General features: G+C 34.5%; 1 protein-coding gene across 1 annotated transcript; it reads left to right on the top strand.

The window, feature by feature from the left end:
• Positions 1–243: 243 nt before the first annotated feature.
• On the top strand, positions 244–5,077 carry LOC144438848 (neuronal acetylcholine receptor subunit beta-3-like). The gene is made up of 6 exons (XM_078128041.1): positions 244–418; positions 815–960; positions 1,679–1,723; positions 2,428–2,537; positions 2,960–3,486; positions 3,774–5,077. Exons 1-6 carry the CDS (start codon positions 373–375, stop codon positions 4,397–4,399), a joined length of 1,500 nt encoding a protein of 499 aa, XP_077984167.1. The 5' UTR covers positions 244–372; the 3' UTR covers positions 4,400–5,077.
• The last annotated feature ends 5,953 nt before the right edge of the window (positions 5,078–11,030 follow it).

Below are 11,030 nucleotides of genomic sequence, written 5' to 3'. Positions count from 1 at the left end.
TTGTCATATTTGAAGACATTATATACATGTTTATTACAGTGTCTGTGGGAATAAATTATAGCATTATGTTTTGTAGTCCATTGGCACACGTCTGGTCTATTCAAGCATGACATGTCTAGTCTATGACAAAATGACAATTGTATCATGTGACAATTGTATCACGTGACGAAAGAGTAACAGATGTCATGACTTATTTACTATATTTAGTTTTCACCATTCCTAGAAACAACTCTTTTATGTAAAAGATAGGGTACATAGCATCGAAACCGTTATATAAAGAACGACGGATGTATTTATCAGTGATAGAGAGAGCGCGAGAGACAAGAAGCAAAATCATTTAGTCACCTGAGCAAGAGGTTTTGGAAGTTCATCATGGCTTTGACTTTCATCGTTATCATTGTCTGCTTCGTACACATGGGTAAGGTTACGCTTGTATTCGTTGTGTGTGTCTCTTGAATGTGTTATCTTCCGTCAACACACTCTTCTCGTATTCTCCTATTTTGTTCTATTTTGTCTACTTTTGTGTTTTTTATCATCCATGGGTCTGTGTCTCTGGCGGGTTGTAATATCCTGAAATAACTAAATGCATATTATTGTCGTTCACCATATATCTGTATTGAAAAGTCATCAAACAACTGTCCTTCGTGTATCATATATCGTGCACTTATGAAGTTGGTTCAATGCTTTTAGTACATTTGACTGACGTGATATCAATGAATGGAAGAACCAACCAAGCAATCAAATAGGTTTCAACAGTACTTCGCCATCTGCTTCTACCATGGACTGATTATTTTATCTCTCATTTCTATTAAAGGTGATGGCATCCGTATAAACACTCCATACAGCAGTTTGACACAATTCTTATTAGATGGCTATGATAAACAAGTATTCCCAGTCAACCGTACTAATGATGTATTAAAAGTGGATTTCAGCATCAGTTTACACCAGATAGATGAACTGGTGAGTAACAAACGTGTGCACTAACTACGTATACTATTGTTTCATATTCTCGTTGCGTATATTGACTCAAGCTCTCAAAATACACATACATGTTAATGTGTGTGTGTGTGTGTGTGTGTGTGTGTGTGTGTGTGTGTGTGTGTACACAGGGGATGGATGTATACGTATAGACTACATCAAGAATGACCAAGACTGTTCATCAGCTTGGTAACCTACACGTAGCACTAGTCTTGAAGGGGGACTGACACTATATCAGCAATCACAACAGACACTTGTGTTTTTTGAATTTTATTCGTTGAGGACGGTGAGCGAAATCAAACAATTAACAATATCAGTTGTAATTGCTGAATCGATGTCAGCCGTCCCTCTAGACTACGGGTAGGCTATCAACTTGGTAGATCTAATGGGCTACACAGGTTATAACGCACTTTCAGTTATGATCCTCATCTGATCAGAATGACAAATTCCACAATTACAGCTGACGTAAGCTTCTGTGTGGCAAAAAAGATGGCATGGATTATCAATTTATACACATGCTTTATGTTCTTTGTGTCACTCTCATATTACGAGGATGAAGAAAATGCAGTAGAAACTGACGTGACTTCTGATTTTAAATTGTATGCCTTGAGACAATTTATATTTAAGGAGTTTGTTCTCTAATTAACAAAAGGTTTCAAATGATATTAATATATTATATGTGTTTCATTTAATTTGACAGGACGAAAGGCACCAGACAATCTCATTAACTGCACATATTCAACAGGTAATTGTTGAAATTTTATTCATGAGAACATGCTTTCCACTGAATGGCTATAGCCTACTTCGACGTCAACGTATATTATAAACTTTGATACTCCAAAAAACCCAACATTTTGTTAGAAGAAGTGTGATACATAAGCTATTTTGAAGCAATTTCTGCAGGCAATATGAATTTTTGCACGTGCAATGTCCCTTATTAACATGGAAGTACCCCCACCCCATGCTATTAGCTAGTGTTGACGCATATGTTTCTTAAATATGAAGATATTACAGCCCGCGGGGAAAACACCAGAGCGTTTGCTTGTATAAAGTGAGACAAGGAAAGACTTCACCTAAAGACAACATTGAGATAAAAACATAGACCCTCGAGGAAAGGAAGGTCTAGCTAGTGTTGACGCATATGTTTCTTAAACATGGAGATATTATAGCCCGCGGGAAAAAACACTAGAGCGTTTGCTTGAATAAAGTGAGACAAGGAAAGACTTCACCTAAAAACAGACCCTCCAGGAAAGGAAGGTGAATGGTGTTATAAAAATGTAACAGTAACAGTCGGACTTGTTCGTTATATGTAGAGTGTTCTATCCATAGCTTGACATGAATGAGACTGAAGCGATAAACAAACCGCCTGGTGGCTATGGCATAAAAAAGTATCCAATTCATTATAGTTTTTAGATTAAAAGAATTTCTTTAATTATGGTTTATCCATAGAGCTGGTACAATCTACATTTGAGTTGGAATCCGTCAGATTACGATGATATTACGGACATACGTTTACCAGCTGATAAAGTCTGGCTACCAGACACGGTTTTATATCAAAAGTAAGTAGAGGATTTACTTGAGAGATTAACTTTAGTGATCTTAGCTTTGAAAATATTATTTTAACAATAGACATTGAAGAGAAAGTATGTTATAGTCTATTACACCAACATTAGGTTATTGAGTGAGTGAGTGAGTGAGTGAGTGAGTCAGTGGGTGGGTGGGTGACTGACTGACTGACTGACTGACTGACTGAGTGGGCGAGCGAGTGAGTTCAGGTCGTTGAAATGACAGTCACCCACTATACAGTTTATCACGAGAAGATAAATATTTGATTTTAATATGTCCGACTTTATCAAAATTTCTTATATTACCCAAACTTCCAACTGAGCATGATCACGTTGTATGGTTGGAACACCAATCTAAAATCTTGATAACGTTATTGAGTATCTTACTATATAAAATTGTGATTTTTCCATTTTAGTGTCGATGAGAAGAACGGACTTATCGCAAGTGATCTTAATGTTGTTGTGTCATATAATGGTTATGTGACTTTGGTTGTGCCATCCATGTTACGATCCAGCTGTCAAGTCAACGTTGCGTATGTACCATTTGATACACAGCGTTGTTTTTTACATTTTGCCTCCTGGTCGTACAACAAAGATCTGCTAACCTTTGCTAACAACACGGTACTACGTGACAATTATAAAGACAATGGAGAATGGGGGTTAGTTAGTACAAGTATGGTACCATTCGTCGCCAGATGGACACTGAGTAATCATGAAATGGAGGGTGCTTCCTTGGTTCTGGTTTTAAAACGTCACTCACACTATTGTGTTCTGTTCAAGGTAGTCCCTTTCATCTTAGTTGCCGCTGTTAGCCTGCTTGTATTTCTACTACCTGTGGACTCTGGTGAGAAAATATCACTGGTCATTACCAATCTACTAACCTTGGTTCTCTTTTACGTTGAGGTTTCACAGTATTTTCCCGGCAAAGACTTTCCTTACTTAGGTGAGTAGAAATCCAATACTTCACTAGGTTTGAGACCAGTAGCCTATGAAGAGATACGCAATCTATGTGGGTATGCTAACGTAAAAAACAATGTCATTTGTTTGAGTTGAACTGCACGCAAAACATAAAAAGGGGTCCAGAAATGGAGAGAGAGAGAGAGAGAGAGAGAGAGAGAGAGAGAGAGAGAGAGAGAGAGAGAGAGAGAGAGAGAGAGAATTGTCTAACCAATCATTATTCGACGCTGTTTTATAAGGTTAATGTTGATTTGCATTATTTTTATTTTACAGGTGTATATTTCTTTGTAATTGTCTGTGTGGTAGTATTGTCCTGTGTGATGACAGTCTGGGTGATTAATACATATCATAGTCAGCGACCAGTACCATATTACATACACAATCTTTTCTTCGGTCACTGGGGTATACACCGCTTTGTATGGTACGTTCCAACAAAGAAGGAACCATCCAGTCGCCGTCGAAGTAGTTCACGTGGTTCACATGGCAAACTAGCCAAACTGCCACCTTTGGAACTAGGAATCAATCGTCGTGATTTGCCGGGTAACTATTCCATGTCGTGTTCCAGCCCCAAATCGCCATTACTTACGACGATGAAGAACTCTGAGGAAAAGGACAAAATCTTCGAAAGTGTACTCAACATGCAATATGACATTTCCCTGACATTACATCGAATTGAACGCATGGAAAGTCATTTGGGCACCGGTCGCAATGAACGAGAAAATGAACTGAACGATGGCTTCGAAACACTCTCAGAATGGAAGATCATTGCAATTATCATGGACCAACTATTCTTTCTCATTACGACAGTCGTCACCCTTTCTACTTGCACTAGTTTCATCCTAACGTTGATGTGTGAACAGGACATGAAGGAAATGTATAATGTTACCATGGCTATGTAATTGTCCTCAGCGTCCACCCAAGTCAATTGACATTGTCACTGACTTCTGACTGACTTGTATTTATCAGTAACCAGAAACAAAATAAGTCTGTAGGTAAATACAGGAAACTATTTGAATGGTATGATGAAATGGAACTTTGAGATTTAGATCTCCTGGTAGTGATTAACAAGTAGTATAGACAAAGGATATAGGAGATTTGAGAGATTAGCAGCATGTCTGGAGTGTCTCGAGTGATACCACAAGTTTGACCCACCAACTAGGAATACACTGCAGTTGGTAACAGTCATGAAAGAGGGACAATTGTCACTACATATACATGTAATAGACTCAGGAGAGAACTTTAGAGGTGTGGGTGGAACAGTGAGTATTAATGACAATATTACTGCAAGTTCAACACGTGAATGAAAACTAAAATTCACGAACAAACATCAGATGAAGTCTAGGTGGAGTAGATAGTAGGTCAGGATAGTATGAATGTTATCATGAGGACAATGTTTGGTGAAGTGTGAATGCTAACTATCAAACTATCAATCCCTGGACTGTTTCGTATACTTAGGATCAGACAAAAACACAATATTATAAGCTTATAAGGTGTACAAAACCACATACATTTGTTATAATGAAGAATACACTATATTTTCACCGATATTCTAGAACTAATTAGTATATTTATTTATTTATTTATTTATTTATTTATTTATTTATTTATTTATTTATTTATTTATTTATTTATTTATTTTTATTTATTCACTCACTCACTCACTCACTCACTCACTCACTCACTCACTCACTCACTCACTCACTCACTCACTCACTCACTCACTCACTCACTCACTCATTTATTTACCTATTTATTAATTAATTAATTAATTTATTTATTTATTTATTTATTTATTTCCAAATATGATCAACCTGGCCATTAACAGGCTAGGCTAGTCTTAAAACATGACATAGCGCTAAAAATTTAAAACGATGAGATTCAGAATTAATTTGCTAAAAGAATTGAAAGGAATATGAACATATTTACACCATTTAATGAACTTTCACGGTAAATTAGACAATGTAATGATTTGGGTTTTAGGTCTTGATGTGCAAGAATTACCATCAACGATACATGTTTTTGTTTAGCTTTCAACCCTTTTTTATAATTTGTATAATATTTTATGTGTAGTTGCATTAAAATGAATTGAGTATATACTTTCATGATAAATCGAGTGATGTGTAAATTAGTCCTATTTTTAGTACTAATTTAAAATAAATCTACCATGAGAAAACGACGATTCTATTGGCAAGGAATTGAGTCTTACACTCCGATAATGTGATACATTTGTACACAGTCCATTTATACTAGTTTTGTTTTAGCATCAAACACTTATTGCAGAACACCCAATGAGGAAATAGAGTTTTCTTAACGGATACAATATTCTATTCTATTAAGGACTTTGATTTGTATTGTATTGTAATGTGTTTGTATTTGAATAGTGATTTTAAATGTTTGCAAATAAATGTTTGTCGGTCGCCATGTGAAATCCGATACATGACACGACGTCATGATCCCGGGATATCAAAAAACGACTAAGATAAATGATTCCTAACTGAGGAATCATTCTATTTAACCTTCACTTGTAAAATGTTTTTATGAATTGTATTATTTTAAATTTACTTTATGGTATAAATTATTGTATATTGTATATAGGCATTAATAACGTTACATTACAGGTATATCATGTCGGTTTGTTAATGTGACGTAAACTTTTGATCTATCATTTTTCCTACTATTGTAGGGAATTGCACATTGAATATTGGAAAGACAAAATCTTTTTAGTTTTTACAATAAACTAAATGAAAAACAATTATTATATTACAAATCCTTTTTGTCGAGTAGTTTGTGAATATTGATTATGATGGGAAGGATCATTACAGCCATTTTCAAAAGAAAATATACGTTCTACGTGAGTCTGTCTGTCTGTCTGTCTGTGTATGTATGTATGTATGTATGTATGTATGTATGTATGTATGTATGTCTCTGTAAGCACGATCTCAAAAACGATGGCTGAAATGAAATAACAATTTGTTACACATAATTACTTGACGTGCAATGACAAGAGCTGATTAGTTTTTCGTTTTGACGTTTTTCTTTCATAGGCAATAGTTTGGGAATTACTGTTTCTGATTACACATTTTAAGATATAACACATAAGTGATACCCGAACGACACATTATTTCTTAACTTGCCTGCTGCCAATTTCCTGTACAGGCCATGCGTGTAGCCACATGTACAAGGATCACATGATTTTAATGTCTTGTCGTTAATGGGGGGGGGGGGGTTCTGTTTATATGTACATGTAGTTATTTGACGACATACATGCAATTTACATCACGTACATTGACGCATTGAAACAATGTCCATGTATTGAGTTCAGAGAGAGGGCAGATTATTTTGGTATATGTCGACGATTTTTATCAAGGTAGTACTAGCATATTTCAATTAATGTATTTCTTTACCAACAATGCATAACTTTTGTTGTTGGCACTCCCATCTGTCACTTTCAGGTTTTAATGAAAGAACCCCACCCCCACCCCCTCCCTGCAAAACACCCCAAAAACCTAACAAATAAACAAGCAATCCCCCAAAATACGAAAATGTACGGAATGAGCCGAAATTACGGTGTGCTGATCAGTGAGAAAATATTTCTTTAATTTATAAGTGGTCTATTTACCCAAGCGTATAAAATGATTACAAAATAATGGTAACAAAAATCAAAAGAGAGAAGGGTAAATGGGGAGTCAAGAAATAGCTTACAGCTAGTCTAGCCTGATCCCCGACATTGTATATTGCGAGTGAAAACAATACGAGGGTTCAGTCATTAAGATGACTGAAAACATAACTGGGAGAAAAAAAAATATCACACATACATATACATATACATATACATATACATATACACACAAAAAACAATTTTTACTACATGAAAAAGTCTAATACAATAAACGAAAAGTCAATACATCTGTAAGTTTACAATTTAATCACCTGTACTGCTCTACTAAATATTGTTTCAGAGATTTCCTAAAAATATGTTGGGAATTTTTCGATCTGATTTGAATAGTAATATCCATATTTTTGCACCTACGAATAAAATAGCAAACTGACCAGAATTAATGAAATACTATCTTATATTCATATACGATAAGTTGACTGGAATGTGAACCCTATCAACAAACCGTATACTGATAGTTACATGAGTAACTTGTGTTTTCTTTATTTACAATACCACGCCCTTTCACCGTGCTGAGTGCTGACATGGAAAACGGAGTTTTATTAATTCTAATATAGTTGAGGGCGCTAGTTTAAGCTCAATGTGGGCAATACTTCTGTGTATTAAAGACAAGAACCTTGTCAACTCATTTGTTTAGTAACTACATAAATTCACATTTCTGAGGATCGAAAAATATCATATGTAGCCTTAGAGTATTGAAATAATGTAGAGTGTGCTAACAGTTTTTTTATGATTGATTTCATGATGATATTTTTCGATCCACAGAAATTTGAATGCAATATATTCTGCTTTGTAGAGTTGTATGTCTATATCTAATGAAACGTCGAATTTGAATTCCCGGATTGACATCCACTCTAATTTAGGTGATTTTACAGATCTTTTTCTTAATTTTCAGTATGTTCAATTTATCCTTTCTATGTATGTCTAATATTACAGTGTGGTAGCTTCACTTGTATGTGTCGTGCGTGGTGTACTGCTATGTATATTTGCTGTACTTTACTAACTCCTAATCCCAATGGTCTCTGCTGGGACAAAAAGTTGAATGTGCTTTTTAGGAGCCTAAGATTTTATGTGGGATTTCTCCAGTTGGTTATCCTGGAATAACATTTTTGAGAAAAAAAAATTAGAAATAAATAACAAGTTGTAGTTTCGAGGAAATCATTAGCATCTGTTTTAAATAAACAGGTAAATAAACACCAAACACAGTAATTCGATTGAATCGTTCATAGTACGGGATTTCGAAAAATATACTATGTTTACATTTCTACGAATATGAAAAGGTTGATCAACTATTAAAGGAGTTATATTCAGCAGTGTTTTCATTGAGCTCTGGTCGGCTTTATACCACGCATTAAACAATACAACTGTGTTGATGTAACTGTAACAAAAACTCAAAGTGTGTTTGTTGTACAATAATTGAAACAAGAAAAGTGTACATGTTGACAGTAACATTCCAGATTCTGCTGTTTGTTTGTTTGTTTGTCTTGTTTATTACATTGTGGTGGACCTATCAAAATTGCAAGTACAGTGTTTAGTAGAGTGTACAAAAAAACAGACCCATTCCCACTGGCTTGCAGGACACTACATATACTAAATTCAATACATGTAAATAAATAGTTGTCATATGTCTCAATTGCAAAATTTATATTTCCCTCCCTCGTGAAAGGATAATAAAATCTCTCATAAATTAAACAAGGTAAAACACAAGCCAAGTTCCCTATTTCTCATATATCAAATTTATACGTGAAGCAAAGTCATGTTTGAATGAACTTGAAACATTTCGTACTTTCAAAGAAAATCTCGATTAGCAATGATCCTTACTTACCTGCTAACCACATCTCACAAATTCCTCCTGTATAATTTTCCAGGTAAAACGCTTGGCGACAATTCAATATACTGGGAAGCGTATATTGATGAGTTTGTTCATGATTAATTGGTACATATGATGACTAATTTGAAGGGAAATGATGTGTTATTTTAAGAACTACCCTGTGGCTAATAGGCGTGCACGTGGTGGATATGTAACAACAAAATGGTAGAGACTCACGTTCCGTACTTAAGGATAGTTGTGTGTCAAATTGATAAATCTCAGGAAAGTTCCTTAACATACCATTGTAATATAAACCTTTTATCACCAAATTGACTTATACCTTAAAACATCTCTGACTTTGTAGGAAAATTTATCACAGTTCTTTGATTTTTGACAGCTATTTGATTTCTCATAAAACGATTGTTACAACAATTTCGTTATGATCAAGAATATGGACAACTAAAATGTGCATATAGAATTCAGACATTATACCACATTATGAAGTAATAAGGTTATTGAGTTGATCACCAAATTAGTAAAATTGAAATTATACAGGTACTCGTCTAGTTCTGTTTCCCTGATATGCATGTTAATTACTTTTACTGCACAGTTATAGGGTATTGTAGTTCGAACCAAGCATCAATTTATCAAATTCTAATAAGAGTCTGTGATTAAAACACATTAGCGTGATCGTTTTACAGAAAGTTGAACTCGTAGCAATTTGAAAATATGGTTTCTACATTATTGTAGAATGTACGGTAAAAGACATTGTGAATCATTTTCCATTCTAGTTATATACAGTCAAGTTTTATCCCTCACTCCCCAAGTTGTGTAAATTGGTGTGAAAATAACGAATTACATCATCGCTTCTCAAAATTTCTCCTGAAACTTATCACTTGCATTTCCGTTCATTAATTTGTCCATTTTCATGTGTTGATGTATTTTAGTAGAAAAAGGAATTTTGTATTAAACTCGAGAATGTAAACATTCAAAGTTTGGTATGTCAAACTGATTCGATTCGTAATGTACTGTACTTATGATAGTCAAATAACAGAAAGTGTCTATAGCTTTGCAAAGTATACATGAATTAACCGTAATGTGTATTGACCAATTACATTACGTCTATCTGGTCGATGAAAGAAGGTGTTCCCCTGAATATATATATATATATCAGTAAAAACATACGTTTCAGACCTGTGTTGTGTTGAAGGACCTATTTACTGTAGTCAGACCTTTCAGTTCAACCAACGTTGGAATAATTTTCTGTCTTTACAATATTATTTTCCTTATTCACAGACGATATACATGTAATTTTTGTGTGTGATTTAACAAAACGATTCAAAGGACGCTGACCTTTCTCTTTTATGCAAATAAGTTCTTAATTTGGAACAAACAGCAATAGAGCAGGTACTTCCAGTATAGGAACGATGCAACGTATGAGTAGGCCATGTCATAGATCTGACCTTGGTAGTTTTATACCAGAGACTGTTAATTCTTTATCTATATTGTTCGTTTATATGACTATGTTTCTATACAAGATGGAAAATGAATTGATTATGGGCAAAAGATGCAAAGGAAGACTTTACTTGGTAATTAAAATGTAATAAATACAAGGTTGGTTATCTACATTGAATGGTGATATAATTGAAAAGACAAACTAAAGGACTACATACAGGTGGGATTTGTAAGAGTGGGTTACTTTAAAGTATTTCACTACTGCTGATTGTAGAATTTGCATTCAGAAAAATTCATGGAATCTCAAGAAAAACTATATAGTATATTGCATAATGTACTGTAAACCTTGTTGCAGTCATTTGAACAGGACACACCAGTGCAAGTTTTAAGTGGAACATATGTAATAATTGTCTTAACTAGCTTGTCATGATCATTTCTAGACTGAGAGAGAATTTTATGAAATCAAGAATTAGGCACACAACATGCGATGTATGCTATATATAATCAATTAACACAATTAATGCACGATTATTTAGATGAAATCGTTATCTAAAGATGAACCATTTCTCATGTAATTCTAGTGTTTGTT

This window comes from Glandiceps talaboti, chromosome 1, assembly GCF_964340395.1.
Source record: "Glandiceps talaboti chromosome 1, keGlaTala1.1, whole genome shotgun sequence".
Classification (NCBI taxonomy): domain Eukaryota; kingdom Metazoa; phylum Hemichordata; class Enteropneusta; family Spengelidae; genus Glandiceps; species Glandiceps talaboti.
This window is presented reverse-complemented; position numbering and strand designations above follow the sequence as displayed.

Coding starts and splice junctions, on each gene's coding strand:
- LOC144438848 (XM_078128041.1), top strand. CDS start 373: ATGGCTTTGACTTTCATCGTTATCATTGTCTGCTTCGTACACATGG. Junction 1,724..2,427: donor TAACTGCACATATTCAACAG/GTAATTGTTGAA, acceptor GTTTATCCATAG/AGCTGGTACAATCTACATTT. Junction 3,487..3,773: donor CAAAGACTTTCCTTACTTAG/GTGAGTAGAAAT, acceptor TTTATTTTACAG/GTGTATATTTCTTTGTAATT.